This window comes from Hyaena hyaena, unplaced genomic scaffold (genome assembly GCF_003009895.1).
Source record: "Hyaena hyaena isolate Hyena2069 unplaced genomic scaffold, ASM300989v1 scaffold_1648, whole genome shotgun sequence".
NCBI classification, from domain to species: domain Eukaryota; kingdom Metazoa; phylum Chordata; class Mammalia; order Carnivora; family Hyaenidae; genus Hyaena; species Hyaena hyaena.
This window is the reverse complement of record NW_024082268.1, coordinates 141,513-160,378: the sequence shown is the minus strand read 5'-3', so window position 1 is coordinate 160,378 and position 18,866 is coordinate 141,513. Positions and strand designations below refer to the sequence as shown.

At 45.9% G+C, this 18,866-nt stretch overlaps 1 protein-coding gene across 1 annotated transcript in view; it reads left to right on the top strand.

Annotated features, from left to right (window-relative positions):
* ABHD12 (abhydrolase domain containing 12, lysophospholipase) overlaps positions 1–18,866 on the top strand; it is a 69,869-nt gene that overhangs the window by 38,962 nt on the left and 12,041 nt on the right. Inside the window, exons 2-5 of the mRNA XM_039224431.1 lie at positions 1,664–1,788; positions 9,870–9,975; positions 12,485–12,604; positions 17,275–17,305. Of these exons, the coding sequence (XP_039080362.1) occupies positions 1,664–1,788; positions 9,870–9,975; positions 12,485–12,604; positions 17,275–17,305 (382 nt within the window). The remainder of the gene's footprint in view (positions 1–1,663; positions 1,789–9,869; positions 9,976–12,484; positions 12,605–17,274; positions 17,306–18,866) is intronic.

Here is an 18,866-nt window from a genome sequence, read left to right as displayed (position 1 = left end):
AGATGCATCTGTATTATTGCATGTGTCAGCAGCTCCAGGTATATATTTAAAACCACCTTAAATAGTTATTTTGGAAACAGTCCAGAGATAAATACTTAGCCCCACTAAGGTTTGGACTTGGTTTGTAAGTTAGAGCAGCAGTTTCCAAGGGTGCTCCCCAAGATCCTTTAAGAGTGTCCACAAGGTCAAAATGATGTTCATAATAACCCTAAGATGCTATTTGCATTTTTCACTCATTATTTGAGTTTTCCAGATGCTACATGACATGTGATATCACAACAGATTGGATGCAGAAACAGATGGAATCCATCTGTCTTTTATTAAGTTGTCTGGCTTAAAGAAATTTATAAAAAACGTTAATGCTGCTCTTCTCACTAAAAGTTTTTGTATTGGAAAATACAATAATTTATAAAAGATGTTAATTATATTAACATGTAATAGATTACTTGTTAGATACATGAATAATTTTTTTTTTAATTTGAGATAGAGAGCATGCATGGATGGGGTAGGGGAAGAGGAAGAGAGAGAGAGAGAGAGAATCCTGAGCAGGCTGAGAATGCCCAACACAGAGCCCAAAGCAGAGTTCGATCTCACAACTGCGAGATCACGACCCAAGGCACCCTAATGAATAGATATTTAAAAAATTTCTGTTTTAACTTCTCACATGACAAATAGTAATAAATACAAACCATGTAAACAAGCTCTTTGGGGCTTCAGGCTTTTAGTTGTTGAGAAACTTTTAGTACAAGAAGTTTAGAATCTCTAGACTAGGGACATTTTTTTTACACTTATTTAGTTTTGAGAGACAGAGAGAGGCAGAGCACAAGTGGGGGAGGGGCAGAGAGAGAATGAGACACAGAATTCAAAGCAAGCTCCAGGCTCAGAGCTGCCAGCACAGAGCCCGACGCGGGGCTCGAACCCACGAACCATGGGATCATGACCTGAACCTAAGTCAGACACTTAACCGACTGAGTCACCCAGACGTCCTGACTAGTGACATGTTTGAAAAGGCATCAGGAACAGGATAAGGAAGTCTTGGACCTGGGTGGGCTAAGAAGAGGGTCTGGAGACCTGGCTTATGGTGCCTGGAGAATGGGTCTCCATCAGGTGGTGCCACATAGAATGTGGGCTGGAATCTCCAGACAGGCAGTGTTAGCCACAGTCTTGTTGTCAGCCTCCTGCTCCCTCCCTGGACCTGGTTGGGCAGGTTTTGTTGATGTTCGTGCTTCCTACGAGAAGCCATTGGGCAGCCCACACCTGTGGTGGCTTGCAGGAAGGTGATCATGCGACCTGGAGACATCCACTCTCCTGAGATGAAGCTGCAACTACGATCGGCCTTCAGGTTCGGCACTTGCTGAGGATCTGAAATCTGTGCTGTGTTCTGATCCCAGGGCAAGCATGGAAAATCATCAGGACCTTTCTTTGGGTTTTAGGAAGAAATACCCTCCCCCACTCTCTGCAATAGAGTTCTAAGCTCAAATTGAAAGACTGTCTAAAATAATTATTTTAACAAAAGCAGGTGGGAGGCTAGTATTCTTACTGACAAAATTCTTGTGGGGAAAGCTACATGTGGATTTTAGTTAGCGATTTTCATAAAGCTGTTAATAAGCAGTAGCAAAATTGCACCTGCTATCTTTGACCTGTTAATTGTTCTCTCTTACAGGAGAAAGGGCCTGTGGTTCCGACTGAGGAAGATTCTTCTCTGTGTTCTGGGGTTGTATGTTGCCATTCCATTTCTCATCAAACTATGTCCTGGAATACAGGCCAAACTGATTTTCTTGAATTTTGGTAAGTGCCATGTGCCCACTTTGCCTTTAATTTTAGTATGAGTTCCTTTGCATAATGATTTATATATTTGTATATCTACCACCCAGATCAAGAAATAGAAACATTTCTATTACCCAGAAAGTTCCCTGTGCCCCTTCCCAGTTACCAGGCTGCTGTAGGGACTGCATTACTCTCCAGGGCTGGCATCTGTGTACACAGGTGACTCTTGCATAGTAGTGGTGGGAGTGTCTTTCTTTAGCTGAAGTAGGTGAAAATGTTAACAATGTGGAGAGTCTTCTGAAGCTGTTGTGTTGGAGATGCTTTGCCCCTTGTACAGTCTAGGAGGTTAACAGTCCTTGGAAAAGATGACCACCTTAAAAAAATAATTGGGACTTTTTTCTTAAAAACAAAAATTAGCCTGACATGCTTTGGTTTCTATGGAATTATATGCTGGCTTTATGGGTTTGTAATCTCCTTGAGTTAACTTGGACCTTGTGTGGTTTTTTTTCATGCTGTGTATTTACTTTTGTGCAAGTGGGAGGAGAAAGGTCCAGCACTATCAAATTTAGGAAACAGAAGGCAGAGGGCTCCTAGTATGTAATTGCTGGGAATAATCCTCTCCAGGAGCATCATTTTACACCTACAGGATGAAGCTAGAAGGGAAGAGACTGGGTCTGTGGGTGTTAGAATTTGAGGATAGAAATTGGTGCTTGGTACACAGCAGGTGCTCCATAAGTGATAGCCTTCAGCTCAGGTGTAGGTGGCATCCGAACCACTTGAGGCAGGCTCTGTGCATGCTTTTAGCTGTGTTGGTTTGCAAAGAGAGGGTTTGAACCTTGTGTGTTTGGGAGGGGAGGCTGGGAAGCTGAAGCTGGGAGGAGGCAGCAGGGTTGCTGGTAGAGTGGAGAGAGGAGGAAGCTCATGAAGATGAGGAGGAGGACAGGCAGGAGGCGTTGAGATGGCCTGCCTGTGACTATGGCCTGAGCTTGGGGAAGGGGGTGACACTGGGGGCAGGTGTGTCAGGGCTCCAGAACTCTCCTCTGTAGTGACACAGTGCTCTAGGCTCTGCAGGTGTCTGGGTATATGAGTTCAGGTTTGTTAAGCCTGTAATGGACTTAATTGCAGAAACTTGGAAGCCACTGGCTAAAAGGGTATTTCTGCTCTAAAGAGGAACAGTAGGAGGAGAAAGAGAAATAGTAAGGTCAATGTTTAATACTTTGTAAATCTAAAATAAGTTTTTTACTTGATGTCTTAAAATAAGTATAAAGTACTTGCAGTATACCAAGAGGTATTTTTCTAGCAAACTTAGCTGAGTTTCTAGGAATTTATCTTCTCTAAGTTTTTGGCAGTGTGAGAAACACAAACTTGAAGGAACTAACAACATGCTAAATAAAGGGAGTTTTGATTTTCTGATTTTAACCCTTAAAAGTCCACAGTTGGTCCAGCACAGAAGAGAGTGTGAGTTTACATGTAAACATGAAGATACAGGGCTGCATATTTCCTGATGGCAGATCTCAGGATTGACCCTGAATGGCTTTTCCAACTCTGTAAGCCTCTGGGTGCTTTGGGCAGGTGTTTTTGCCACATAGTGGGGTCCCAGCAAATATTTGAATTGAGTTGATTTTCTTCAGATCAGTTATTTGAGGTGCTTTAGACGTAGCCCACAAATGTTGCTCCATTGGTTTCCTAATACAATGGCAGGATGTTCCACAAGAGCAGAACTTTGGGGTTCTCGTAGGCCAGTTCTCTGCACCTTCACAAGGAGATGCTGGTTGCTTTCCTTTTCCTTCCACATATCTGCTGAATGGCAGTGAGGTCACCTCCTCTGTGGGGTTGTGGAGGTCTCCAGCACAGCCCTGAAGTGTTTTGGAAGTTTCATCCCTTAGTGGTGAGGGCTAGCATATTGGAGTAGCACCTCCATTTTTGTCTCCTCAAAATGTGAATCATGATCCTGTGGTCCATTTGAACACTAAAGGAAGTCTAATGGTCTTTTGGGCCTCAGAACCTGATTACAGAATATATTCTCTTTTTAATTTTTATTAGAGAGAGAGAGTGAGCATGTGAGTGGGGAGAGGGGCAGAGGGAGAGACAGTGAATCTTTTTTTTTTTTTTCTCAGTTAATCAGTTTGTTCCTTTTCCTTTTTTTTCCTAATAGTTTATTTTATTATTTTTTTTACAAATAGTTTATTGTCAAATTAGTTTCCACATAACACTCAGTGCTCATCCCCACAAGTGTCCTCCTCCATGCCCATCCCTCCTCCCCCCCACATCCATCAGTCCTCAGTTTTTGTCAGCATTCAGAGACAGTGAATCTTAAGCAGGCTCCATGATCACCACAGAGCCTAACACAGGGCTCGATCCCATGACCCTGAGATCATGGCTTGAGCCGAAATTAAGAGTTGGATGCTCAACTGACTGAGCCACCCAGGAGCCTCAAGAATATATTCTTAAGTTGACACCAAATCTATCTGAACTCAAATTCATAAATCAGATAAATAAGCTTTAGAAAAAGCTTAGCTCCTATGATTTAAGGCATTATTCTACTTTGAAATATATTTCATAAGCAAAAAATACATGATCATTCCAAAAACAAGATTAACTATTTCATTCTGAGAAAATTGTTAATATTGTTGCTTATATATTTCCTGCTGATTTCTTTTGTCTGAGCCTCTATACATAAACATAGGCATATGTGTTTTTCATGCTCAGATTCAAAAGTCTGATTCCATCTCCATGATGTTGGGTGATACCCAGTACTTGTGGTCTTGAAGTCTAGACAACTTTTTTGTTGTTAAATTGAAATGTAGTTGGCCTACAGTATTACATTAGTTTCAGGTATACAACACAGAGCTTCAACAATTCTATGCTTTACCTAGAGCTCCTCACAATAAGTGTAGTTACTGTCTGTCAGCATACTGACTTGCTACAGTATTAATGACTGTATTCCCTCTGTTGTACTTTTTATCTCCATGATATATGTATTTAACTGGAAGTTTGTACCTCTTCATCCCATTCCCCTTCTTGCTCATCTGCCCATCCCCTTCCCCTCTGGCAACTACCAGTTTGTTCTCTGTGTTTGTGAGTCTGTTTCAGTTTTTTGTTTGTTCTTTTGTTTTTTAGATTCCACGTATAAGTGAAATCATATGGTATTTGTCTTTGTCTGACTTATTTCACTTAGCATATAACATCTGTGTTGTCTCAAATCACAAGATCTCATCCTTTTTTATGGCTCTGTAATGAAATCTAGCCATCTTCTCTGCAGTTCTTTTGCCCTCAAGATCTAGAACCGTCTCTTGGTAAAAGGAATGATTCGGTTCAGAGGCCTGCACAGAATTGCTCCTCTGCACATTACTTTGGGCCTTTTATTGGAAATAGGGTAGATATATAAATTATGTATTTGTTTTTAAAGCCGAAGTCCAGCCAACTTGCTTTAACTTTCTCTGGGACAATAATTCTTAGGCTTCCTCTTTTTCCTTCCTCTTAGTAGTCCCCGTTAACCCTTGATAGCTGTGTTTCTTTCCATTTTTTTTTTTATTTGAGTGTAGTTGACATGAATGTTACATTAGTTTCAGGTATACAGCATAGTGATTGGACAAGTTTAAACATTAGGCTGTGGTTACCATAAGTGTATCAGAAATGTGATTACAGTATCACTGACTATTCCTTATGCTGTGCCTTTCATCCCAGTGACTAACTCACTGCAGAGCTAGAAGTCTATACCTCCTACTCCTCTTCTCCTATTTGCCCATCCCCCCAATGGTTCTTCCCTCTGGCAACCATCAGTTTGTTGTCTGTGTTTGTAGGTCTAATTCTGCTTTTTGCTTGTTTATTCATTTGTTTTTGTTTTAGATTCCACATATGAGTGAAATCATATGGTATTTGTCTTTCTCTGTTTGATTATTTCACTTAGCATAGTACCCTGTAGGTCTGTTCATGTTGTTACAAATGGCAAGCTATTGCCCTTTTTTTATGTCTGAGTAGTAGTCTGGTGTGTGTGTGTGTGTGTGTATGTGTGTACTACATTGTCCTTACCCATTTGTCTATCTGTGGACATTTGGATTGCTTCCATAATCTGGCTATTGTAAATACTGCTGTAATAAACATGGGGATGTATGTGGTTTTTTGAATTAATGTTTTTGTATTTTGGGGGTAAATATCCAGCAGTATGATTACTGGATCATAGGGTAGTTCTTATTTTTAATTTTTGGGGGAACCTCCGTAATATTTTCCTTTCTTATCCCTTTTATTTTTTTTTTTTAATTAGGGAAGCCCCTACAGCTGGTAGCATGGAGTTAAAATTTGATAAAACCTAGAGAGAAAGCCCTCTGGCCCTCCCCTTATTGGCACCACACCTCTTTTAGTACATCGACTGGGATGAAAGGCAGCCCCAATATTGAAAATCCTCAGGCAGTGCAAAATATCCATTATGGCTAAGTAGCCATAGCCTCTCACCCTATCACATAATTTCTAGATGGGCTAAAGAAGGGATAATAGATGAGGTTGTTTTCTGTTCATTTGTGTACTCACTGGTTATTCACTGAGCACCTTTTGTAAGGGATCATGCCCTTTGGCATGTGGTTGTTTATAAATGAGGGTGTGACCAGTAGGTGGATAATGCAGAATGGGAAGGAAGGGTTGAAGCATCTGGAAGGGCCCTGCAGGCCTGTGGACACAGTGGCCTGTGTGTTGGGTTCCTGGGCTATGCAGTTAAGCTGTATATGAGGCCAAGCTTATGTATATAGCCATGAGGAGCTGGGTCCCTGTCCCTGTCCCAGACTCCCCACTCTTGTCCCTGTCACGCACCCTGTGGGCTGCCGGTGGGCCCTGTGCTGTGTCTCTGACCCAACCCTGTGGATGAAGCAGGATCTCTGAGTATCATGTGGCCAAGGGATGTGTTCACACAGGAGGTCAAAGGGCACTGGCACTCACTTGTTCCTGGCCACCGGGAGTGAGGTGTGTTCTGGCCTGGGCAGATCCCACAACCCTCCTCCTTGCACCCCTTGACCAGCCCTTTGTGGCATTTCTGCTCACTCAGACCAGTAGTTCCCATGGTTCTTCTGGCCACTACTCTCTGAAGCTCTCTGACCCCCGGGACTGACCAGGGACCTTCACTCCAGAGAAGCCCACAGGTGGCATTTACTGGACTTGGTGCATTCATTGCCTCCTTTTTCTCAGTTATTTCTAAAACAAAAATAGAGGTGAACTGGAAGTTTTGTGAAATGAAGTCCTCCTGGAGTAGAATCTGGCTTCTCAGTTCCTAGACTTCTCAGGCCTGGAAGCTTTTGGGATTAACTGCTGATCCTCATTAAACACTTTTCACAGGTAGGAGGTCCTCTCAGAGCACTGGGAAAGTTTGTAAGTAGCTTGGCCACCTTCTTTCTCAACACAAAACCAGCCCGAGGCCTGAGAGCTGAGCGTTGGAAGCCAAGTGCCCTCAGTTCTTGATGACACCCACTTTCTGTTTAGCACAGGAGCTGGAGGGTGGGTAATTTCAGCCTCAGGAGTGGAATTAAGAGAGACTGGGTGTGGAATAGACAGTGAGTCCCAGGTTTGGGTTTTCAGAGTTTTATTGAGGAAGTCATTTCACTTCACAGTGGTCAGATGATGAACTAGCTCATCAAGCTGCAGCCTTCAGCTTCCATAACATGGAATAAAGTCTGAGAATGGAGATTGCAGAAGTAGGTACCTGTGTCTGAAATAGCACAAGAAACAGAGGCCCCTTCCAGGATCTTCTGGTAGGGAGGCTTCTCTGCGACCCATTGCCAGAGTAAGATCTGATCTTCAGAGCATGCTACAGTAATCCCTGGGGGCAGACCTAACAAATACCACAAACTGGCTGGCTTAAAGCAACAGAAATTTATTCTCTCCAAGTTCTAGAGCCTGGAAGCCTGAAATCAAGGTCACAGGCCCATGCTCTCCGAGACTGGGCACAGTCCTTCCATGCCTCTTCCTGGCCTTTGGTGGTGGCTGGTAGTTCGTGGTGTTCCTCCGCTTGTAGCTGTCTCTGTGGTCCTGCGGCGCCTCCTCCCGGTGTCTTTACACTGATTTCCTCTGTCCTTGTCTGTGTCTGTGTCCCAATTTTCCTTTTTGATGAGGACACCACTTACACTGGATCAGGGTCCATCTTGTGACTGCACTTTAGCTTGATTATCTCTGTAAAGATCCTATTTCCAAGTAAGGTCATATTGTGATGGCCTGGGGGTTGGGACTTAAGTGTATCTCTTTGGAGGGGGGGGCACAAGTCAACCCCTAGAAAGGACGTTAGAGCCGGTTTTGATCAGAGCCACTTGCCTTTCTTCCTTCCTGTCTGATTACTCAAGAGTGTGGGCTGCAGAGTCAGGCTGCCTGGTTGCAAGTCCCAGTTCTGTGACATGTGAGATGCAAAATGGAAGTGGTGATGTGCACATCACAGGAGACACTATAGGAGGGTATGCGCAGTGCGGGACTGGCACAGTGGGGACACCAGGAACACCTCCTTTAATGGCCATTCTTCTTTTGAGAGAAAGGAATAATTAAAGTTGAAAAAATTTAGCTTGCTTCTTGCGGAAGAGATGGATTAAGAAACTGGAGGTACAGGCAGCAGCCTTGGTGAGAGAATTTGTCTCCTTGCATGGTCTGAAATTCTCAGGGAATTTCTGGGGAAGGAGCATGTGTGTACACCCATGTCCTCATAGGGGGTATTTCATTTCTTCAGCAAATGTGTGGTGAGCTGCAGTGGGCATTTGAAGAAGTGAGAGCTGGGTGTACAAGTATGTGGCAGGAGAGCATTCAGGTGGTGAGGACAGCAAGTACAAAGGCCCTGAGGTGGGAGATCAATGGTTGTGGCTTAGGAGTGGGATGGTAATAGGAGATGAGCATGTTTGACTTTTGTACCATGTGGATATGTACGGTTATGTGATGAAACTACTCTCTTCACCAAAGAAAACTGTACAGAGGTGTGTGACTCCCTTATGCAAGTTGGGATTGGCTAGTCAGGACCATTCTGCTCTTTGTCACTATCCCTTTTGGGAGTTGCCATTTTATAAAGTGAGTGAGTTGCACGTTAAGGTTTTTTTTTTTAAGTTTTTCAATTTTTGACTAAATATATCTTTAAAAATTGTGTTCACCACAAGAAGTAAAAGTATAACAGTATATAAAGGGAAAATTAAATATCCCCCATCTGCCCCATGCATGTGCTCATGCTAACACACACACACTCTTCATTAACAGCGTTGCCTGTGTGTTCCTGTATTTCTTCCAAGTCACATGTGGGTGGTGGTGGTGTGATGTTGCTTGCTTGTTTTTACAATAGGAGTGTAGGACTGTGCAGTATATATGTCATCGCTCTCCTTCCCTGCTCTTCTACCTGTAGTTCATGGACATTCCTCCAGGTCAGCAGGTCTTGACTGGGCTCCAGCTAAAGGCCCCCAGCTTTTCCTTAGTGTGGGTACACCATGGAATCCTGCTCTGTTGGCAGGCGACCTATAAAATCTAGGCTCCTGCTGTACAGTTCCACTCAGCGTTACTCAACTCTGTATGGACTCTGTGGATTCCCTGCACCCATACCTCATCTTCCACTATCCTGTCAGCATGAAGTGACAGCTTTAGAAACTTTAGGACCCCACTTGACTGACTCACACCCACAATCACTTGGTCACTGAGTGATGTGGCCCTGGCTCTAGAACATGCCATCTGCCTGTCACCTTTCCCACTGTCCCTTCCACCAGCACGCTGGCTCTAGCCTTCCATTGTGGCTTAGACAGGCCTGGCTGGCCTCCCCATCTCCAGTCTCTTTCATGGCCAGAACAGAATGTCCCTGAGGTCCCTTGGGGATCTTGCCTTCCCTTACTTGTATCTTCTCACCTTGCACGACCATCAGGGGTCCATCTCTACTCAGACCTCACCCTTGCTGCAGGATGTGCAGGTGTGCTCTCAGTGTTCTAGCACTCACTCGCCCAGTTCTGCATCGAAGGCTGGAGGGCCCTGTGCGCCTGGCAGTCTTGCTTTGGAAAAGACTTAGCGCTTCTTGAAAGCTTTGCCTCTGCTGTGTGTGTGTGCACGTGCATGCATGTGTGTCCATCTGCCCCCACTAATCCTGGTTTCCATCTCTTTGTCCCCCACAGTGAGGGTTCCCTATTTCATTGACTTGAAAAAACCACAGGATCAAGGTTTGAATCACACATGTAATTACTACCTCCAGCCAGAGGAAGACGTGACCATTGGAGTCTGGTGAGTGCTGGGCAGTGTGGCCAGTGTTGTCCAAGATGATTGTGTATCCATTTGTATCTTCACTCCCCTCCATTTCCAAAGCAGAGATCTTGGCTAAATTTGATCCTAATGAAATATGATGAGATGCCACCAAATTCTTTTCTGAGATTTTCAAATAACAAAGGCTTTGTGAACCAGGCTGCTTGTTGGAGAGAGCCTTATTTCTGGAGAGTATGAGCATGGAATCATGAGCACAGGTTCGAAACGCACCCTTTCTTCTCAGAGAAGAGAGTGTCTAGACATTGAGATCACTGGATTTCTTTCATGTGCAGCACTCCTGGCAGCTGATAATGGTGGTGTTTGCCATCTTCCTCATATTTACTTTTTTGAGCCACATATTTAAATTGGACATAAGCTCTGTGACTTCTTAGAATCTATTTTCATGGGTTTTTTTTTCCTGTGGAAAAGTGGGTATTTCTGAATAACTAAATTAAAATTGACCAACTTTTCTGTGACATTTTCTTTTTTCTCTCAGAATCAACTCAGCATCACTGCCCCTTTATGTGGCTGGATTTCTCTTTCAGTAGCCATAATGTCTCTCTCTGCTGTTGCAGAAAACTGCTGTGTATGTGAGACGCTTCTAAACAAAATGCTGTGGGTGGCTTCCCAGTGTGGGCTGCGGGGACGTTCAGGCATTTCTAATAGTCCTGGGTAAAGAATATAAAATGGGAAGGGAAATTATTGTTCTAGGAGTTGATGCTAGCACTAGTCTTTTGTTATTGCTGGTTTAATTTAATCTCACATTTGCTGACCAATGTGTACGCATGGGGCACTTTGTTCTTCTGTCTTCAGTCAGAAGATTGACGTATTTTGCTCAGAGCTCTTTGGTGGGGGAATTAATCAGTCCTCTCCTGCTGTTTAGTGTGGTCTGTGCTTTGATACACAGGGAATTAGTGGGGACCTCTTCCTCAGGTAAGGCAGTTATATAGCGCGAAGGGTATTTGTGGTGCTGACAGTTAGGCTGCAAACTCTCACAGCAGTCTCCCAAGAAGGTTGTACATAGTGACAACTATGGTGAGACCTAGAGTAGTGACAGCCAGGCTATATGCTGCTGGGCCCCTGCTACCTGCCCATGTCTGCGCCCTGTGCTGTCATGAGAACTATGTGGGCCCTTGGGTGGCAGTAGGCCTTGTTCTTAGCGGCTTGTCTGGCATAAACTCTCCACCTGGCAGAGGGCAGGAGAGCCTTGGGAAAATAGGGTCCCTCCTCTCTGGCTGGGAGCTTCTTGTTCTTTAGGAGTCTCAGGTTTGGGGTAGGATGCCTCCTGGCACCTTTATTTTTTGTATTTAAAATTCTTTAGCTTATTTGTTTACTTAGAGAGAGACAGTGACAGGGTGAGTGGGGGAGGGGCAGAGAAAGTGGGGGAGAGAGAGAATCCCAAGCAGGCTCCATGCTGCCATCGCAGAGCCCAAAGCAGGCCTCGAACTCACCGAACTGTGAGATCATGACCTGAGCCAAAACCAGGAGTTGGACACTTAACCAACTGAGCCATCCAAGTGCTCCATAGCACCTTTAAAATGTGCCTTTCCATCTCATGGTTTATAATTGCCAGAGAGTGATAATTATAGTCAGAACCACCCAAAATGCAAGCCTCTGTAATGGGCCAAAGAAATGTTAGAAATTGAATACTGAAACTTAAGGGCTAGAAAATTTTTAAAAATGTACATTTAATATTTTCAAACATTCTTGCTAATAAACATATGTTTTATAGATCCTCCCCTGTGATTAACAGTATTTGTTGTGGCCTGACTTCCGATTAATAAGAGCATCTCCCCGGAGGATAGAGAGACTGAGCCCACCTGCCTGGCCAGGTGTGGGATGAGTCAGGCTTATTGCCAGTTCGTCCACACAGCATGTCAGCCTGCAGCGTCTCCTCCTACAGAGATGGTCTGCTCCCAGATGCCTTGTGAGCAGGCCCTGGAATGTGTTGTACATTAGGGAAGGTGCTTTAAGGATGACCAGGCTTCTCATCCAGCTTCTAAAGATCAGTGTTACTGAATTAGCACCCGTGACAGCATGAACTATCTTAAGTACATTGTGAGTTAAATTGTGTACAGTTTATATATACAGGTACATATGAGGGAAAATGATGTTACTCAGCTAGTATTTATTAAGCTCTCATTCTGTGCGAGGCCCAGATGAAGGCCTGGTGACTGAGCCAGACTAGATCTTACTTTAAAGAGCTCCAGTTCACATGTGAGAAACCCCACCCCCACACCCGCCCCCGTCCCCTCCCAACTGCGACCAGACAGAGCTTCTGTGGCCCAGAGGGGGCCCAGGTGCAAGTCAGGAAATCTGTCAGAAGCCATTCCTGTAGCTTGGAGCTCTGTAGTTATCTCTCTTGGTTATGAGGGCAGCTTGTCTCTCCAGCTCCCCTGTCCTGTTCTCTGATCAGTTGTGACTCTGCTCCTCCGTCATTCCATCAACAGTTGCCAACTGATTGTGCCACTCTGCTCTGCTTCTGTTTCAGGCACACTGTCCCTGCCATCTGGTGGAAGGACGCCCAAGGAAAGGACCAGATGTGGTATGAGGATGCCTTGGCTTCCAGCCACCCCATCATCCTGTACCTGCATGGAAATGCGGGCACCAGGTAAGGAAGAGGAGCCCATGCAGTGCGTTCTCTCTGATTGCTGTCCTCTCTCTCTTCCTTTATTTTATTTTATTAAAAAAACTTTTTTTTTAGGGGCGCCTTAGTGGCTCAGTCGGTTAAGCGTCCGACTTTCGCTTAGGTCATGATCTCGCGGTTCGTGGGTTCGAGCCCCGCATCGGGCTCTGTGCTGACAGCCGGCTCAGAGCCTGGAGCCTGTTTCGGATTCTGTGTCTCCCTCTCTCTCTGACCCTCCCCTGCTCACGCTGTCTCTCTCTCTCTCTCAGAAATAAATAGAACAAAAATAAAAATAAAAATAAATTTTTTAATGTTTTATTTCTAGGAGAGAGAGAGAGACATTAAAAAAAATTTTTTTTAATTTTTATTTATTTCTAGGAGAGAGAGAGAGAGACAGCGTGAGCAGGGGAGGGTCAGAGAGAGNCTAGAAATAAATAAAAATTAAAAAAAATTTTTTTTAATGTCTCTCTCTCTCTCCTAGAAATAAAACATTAAAAAATTTATTTTTATTTTTATTTTTGTTCTATTTATTTCTGAGAGAGAGAGAGAGACAGCGTGAGCAGGGGAGGGTCAGAGAGAGAGGGAGACACAGAATCCGAAACAGGCTCCAGGCTCTGAGCCGGCTGTCAGCACAGAGCCCGACGCGGGGCTCGAACCCACGAACCGCGAGATCATGACCTGAGCCAAAGTCCGACGCTTAACTGACTGAGCCACCCAGGCGCCCCTCTGTCCTCTTTTATGAGGTAGGAGGGTCCTGGTGCAGTCAGGCCTGCTGATCCATTGCAGTAAGGGAGCATGCAGGCAGTGGGGCTGTGGAGCATCCTGAGAACGCAGGAAAAGGCAGAGTTTATGGCGTTTAGGGGAAAAGGGTCAAGGTGAACTTTGATGAACCAGTGTTCCTACAGGCTCAGAGCAAAGTGGGCTGTGAGGGGCCCTGTGTGGTGGGCCCAGGATCAATTTCCTTGGGAACTCCTTTTTAAAAAAAATTTTTTTAATGTTTTATTTATTTGTGAGAGAGAGAAAGAGAGACAGAGAGAGAGAGAGATAGCATGAGCAGGGGAGGACCAGAAAGAGAGGGATACACAGAATCTGAAGCAGGCTCCAGGCTCTGAGCCAGCAGCACAGAGCTCGATGCGGGGCTCAAACCCATGAACCATGAGAGCATGACCTGAGCTGAAGTTGGATGCTTAACCAACTGAGTCACACAGGCTTTTTTTTTTTTTTAAGTTTATTTATTTATTTTGAGAGAGAAAGCATGAGCAGGGGAGGGGCAGAGAGAGAAAGGGAAAGAGAGAGAATCCCAAGCAGGCTCTATACCATCAGAACAGAGCCTAACTTGGAGCTTAAGCCCATGGACTGTGAGATCATGACCCAAGCCAAAACCAAAAATCACACACCTAACCAACTGAGCTACCCAGGCACCCTGGGAATTCCTGTGTTAAGCAGGTTGGGAAGCTGTGTCCAGAAACCCCTTATGTGAGGCTCACACCTAGATGGAGTGGAGGAGGCTGCACCTCTGTCATAGTGACCCAGATCCTGGGCCCGAGTGGGATGTTTCCTTCTTCCTGATGGAATTTAAAAGGCAAAGTGAAGGCCTGTGATTTAGGGAATAAGGTTTCTCTGAGGAAGGAGCTATGGTCCCTCAGAGTGGTCCTTGTGACATTTTAGGGCTACACGAGCGCCCCTGGGGAATGCTGTCTCCTACTCATCAGTCACCCCTGTCATCTCATGGTGAGAGTCTTTTGTCCCAGTGTGAGGATCTGTCATCCCAGTGTGAGAGTCTGTCGTCCCAGGATAAGTGTCTGTCATCCCAGTGTGAGGATCTGTCATCCCAGGATAAGTGTCTGTTGTCCAAGGGTGGGGGTCTGTCTTCCCAGTATGAGGTTCTGTCATCCCAGTGTGAGGGTCACAGGCAGTCTGGCACTTTCTCACTGGCAGGTGTGCCTATCTGCAGGTAGAGGCACACTTCCTTGCAAGGGGCAATGAGTGCTGAGAGGATTGAGGGTGACATTGAAGGAGGGGTGGCCAGAGGGACCTCAGCTGGGTGCACACAGACAGGCTTGTCTGTACTGTCAGGTCAGCTGATGGGTGTGAGTTGTCTGTCCCAGCTGTAAGTCAGCAATGCCAGTGCGTCCTGCTGGGCCACTGCAGAGGCACTGTCTGTACCAAGCAAACCCTTTGCCCTGGTGCTTTATAAGAGTGGCTTTAGGGGCACCTGGGTGGCTCAGTTGGTTGGGCATCTGACTTTGGCTCATGTCATTATCTCACAATTCGTGGGTTCAAGCCCCACATTGGGCTCTGTGCTGACAGCTCAGAGCCTGGAGGCTGCTTCGGATTCTGTTTTTCTCTCTCTGCCCCTCCCCTTCTCGTGCTCTGTCTGTCTCTCAAAAATAAATAAACATTAAAAAAAAAAGAAGAGTTGCTTTAATGATGTGTCCTTCCGATTAGCTGGGAATTGGTTCCTTCTACCCACGTGGTCGACCTTATTCAGAAGAGTCTGGAAGAGCAGAATGAGTGAGGGGAGGAAGTGTATTTTCTGAACAAAGTAGTACCTGAAAACCTCCTGGAGGGTCCCTGTTATCGCAGCTTCCTTAGGGCGTGTGAGAAAAAGCCAGCAGGAGCTGACAGGAGGCAGGGCCACAGCAGGGCCTGGGTGAGGGTCAGTGTGACGCCTTGGCCATGGGCTGGGGGGGATGTCATTTTATAGGCAGAAGCAACAAGGAGACCAATTCATGGGCCTTTCTGGAGGGGCAAGCATAGCTTTGTGGTGTTGGGGCAGAGGGGCTGCAGAGTGGACACTGCAAGAAGTCCAGGAAGTACAGCCTGCGAGGATGGTGTGTGAGTCTGGAGATCAGAGTGCATATCTGCTGAATCATGCATGCACTTGGCAGTTTGCTTTCCTCTTTTTCTGGGACAAACTACAGTGGGTTTCTCTTCTGCTTTTCAAAGAGCAAGTGGTTACTCTTGCTCTGGTAGCATCTTTGTATAAATGCGAAAAGTTCATAGTTTACTAGGAATAAGCTTCAGTTAAGTAATGCCAGTCACGTGGTAATAAAGACAGAGTAGCCTAAACTTCCAGTTTGAAGGAGCATTGTGACTTTGAAAGTGTTGCTCCCCCCTCCCCCTCTCCCCAGAGACTGCCTGCATAGACCTGTTGGCCACCCTTCTGCCTAGCAGGAATACAGTGGCCCTGGCTCCCTGAGGTCCAGTCCCAGCTACTGCCCCACATTTTATCATGTGCTAAGCCCCTCTTCTTTTTGCTTGAGGTAGGGGATTTGAACAATCTAGATATGAACTCCTCCAAAGATAACTGAAAACATTTTACATTATTTCCTCTTATCCTGATACTTATTCCTTTGTATTTCTGTGGCTGCATTGTATTGCTTTTCTTCCTTTGTCTCACCCTCATCAGGGACACTCCCTGCCCCCCCTCCCAAATGGCCAGAGTGCTCTTGGCTATATAAAAGGAAAACCACTGAGAAGGCTAGAGAGGATGAACCCACCCATTGACATGCTCTCCTTCCTGAGGCAGCCCTACACACTTCAGTGTCTGTCCACAGTAACAGCTGACCAACAACTGGACAGAAAGTATGAGAAGGGGTAGATAGTCCTCGGACAAAATAGTGTAGACACACAAAACAGTTCCGGTGCATGAAGACCTATTCAGCCTCAGTAATCAGTGTTCACTACACACTAGTGTGTGGGTGTGGGGCTGGGAGATGGGCCAGGACCCCTCTGAAGATGGCTGGGCAGTAATAGTCAAGCTTACAATCACACACACTTTCCACCCAGCAGTCCATGTGTAGGAACATATTTGACACATGGAGCACACCTCACATATACAAAAGGATATCAGCACGGGCTGGCCATGACAGCAAAATTCAGGTTAACAGCAGGTAGGAAAGTGTTAGAACGACTGCAAGATAAGGCAGGGGAACTACTACTAAAAAAACGTACTGCAAGTTGGCTCTGATTTACTGAGTGAAAAGTGAGACAGAGGGTACCTGAATGGCTTGAGTGGTTAAGTGTCTTGCTCTTGATTTTGGCTCAGGTCATGATCTTGTGGTCGTGAGATTGAGCCCACACTGGGCTATATGCTGAGCATGGAGCCTACTTGAGATTCTCTCTCTCTCTCTGCCCCTCCCCTACTCACACTCTCTTAGAATAAATAAATAAGCTTTTTTTTTTTTTTTTTTTTTTTTTTAAGTGAGAGGCAATAGAGTATGTGGCAGGTACCTGTGGGCATGAATGTTGAATAAAGAAGTACCTTCATCTCTGCCTACATTGTAGTCCATGGACATGGGGGATTTGAGGGAAGGGCTGGATCCTGGGCAGGAGTAGGGGGCTTGCTGTGCATCCTTTTGTGTCTTCTGGATTTTGTATTGTACCCATGTATTACCTAGTCAAAAATATAAGTAATGTAATAAATAAGAATTATATTGAAAGTACTAAGATTTCATGGTACTGCCAGAAACAAGCTCGGAGCCACTTAGGGTGCCCTGCAGAGGAGGTCACCTGTCTACCATTGACCCTCTTTGTATGTATTGAGGGAATAAGTCACTACAGACCCAGACACCCAGTACTGACCCCAGAGCCTGTCTTTTTGGAAAGATGTGCTAACACCCATTCTTATTTCCTTTTTCCTGATTCTCTAGAGGAGGTGACCACCGAGTGGAGCTCTACAAGGTAGGTGAGGATGCCACATAGTTGTATGACAAACAGTGTGGTGTCCACAGGCAGAGTGAGGTCCTCGGTGTGATGATGGGTAGAGTGGGGTCCTCAATGTGATGACAGACAGAGTGGGGTCCACAGTGTGGATGATGGCAGAGTGGGGTCCTTAGTGTGATGATGAGCAGAGTGGGGTCCCTCAGTGTGATGACGAGTGAGTGGGGTCCTCAGTATGGATGACAGGCAGAATGGGGTCCACAGTGAGATGATGGATGGAGTGGGGTCTACAGTGTTTGACGGGCAGAATGGGATCCGGAGTGTGATGATGGATGGAGTGAGGTCCTCAGTGTGGATGATGGGCCGAGTGGGGTCCACAGTGTGATGGTGGATGGAGTGGGGTCTTCAGTGTGATGATGGATGGAGTGGGGTCCACAGTGTGATGACAGATGGAGTGGGGTCTACAGTGTGTGACAGGCAGAATGGGATCCAGAGTGTGATGATGGATGGAGTGGGGTCCTCAGTGTGATGATGGATGGAGTGCGGTCCACAGTGTGATGATGGGTGGAGTGGGGTCCTTGGTGTGATGATGGATGGAGTGGGGTCTACAGTGTGATGACGGGTGGAGTGGAGTCCACAGTGTGATGACGGATGGAGTGGGGTCTACAGTGTGTGACGGGCAGAATGGGATCCACAGTGTGATGACAGGTGGAGTGGAGTCCACAGTGTGATGATGGATGGAGTGGGGTCCACAGTGTGATGATGGATGGAGTGGGGTCATCAGTGTGGATGATGGGCAGAGTGGGGTCCACAATGTTATGATGGATGGAGTGGGGTCTTCAGTGTGATGATGGATGGAGTGGAGTCCACAGTGTGATGATGGATGGAGTGCGGTCCACAGTGTGATGACGGGTGGAGTGGGGTCCACAGTGTGATGATGGATGGAGAGGGGTCCTCAGTGTGATGACAGGCAGAGTGGGGTCCACAGTGTGATGATGGATGGAGAGGGGTCCTCAGTGTGATGACAGGCAGAGTGGGGTCCACAATATGATGATGGGTGGAGTGGGGTCCTCAGTGCGATGACGGGCAGAGTAGGGTTCTCAGTGTAGGATAAGCCAAGCAGGGTATAAAGTGTGTATGATGGGCAGAGCAGTGTCCATATGGTATAGGGATGAAAGAGTATTGCCTAAGTATTGTTTCCCACTGCTCTTCCCAGGAGGCATGAACACAAGTGTGTCCCTCCAGTACTTGTGAGAGTTGATCAGCATTGGCCTTTCCAACACTGCCTTCACGGAAGCCATTACCGTGGAGTCCTTCCCTATAATGCTGCCTCTAGGGAGAGTTCCAAAAGCAGAATGAATGAACTTTGGGAATCAGATGCCAGATATTGGCAGTTATATTAAAGGCATTTGAAATTGTTGTTAGATGCTGTGTTTCTCCTATAAAACAAGTAGAGAACACCGAGAACATGAATGGAGCCACACTCCTGCTGAGTTGCAGGGTCAGGAGCTCTGCCACATGGAAATCTCACCTTTGCAGGAGATGGACCAAGGAGGAGGCCCACAGCCAACCTGGGGAGGTG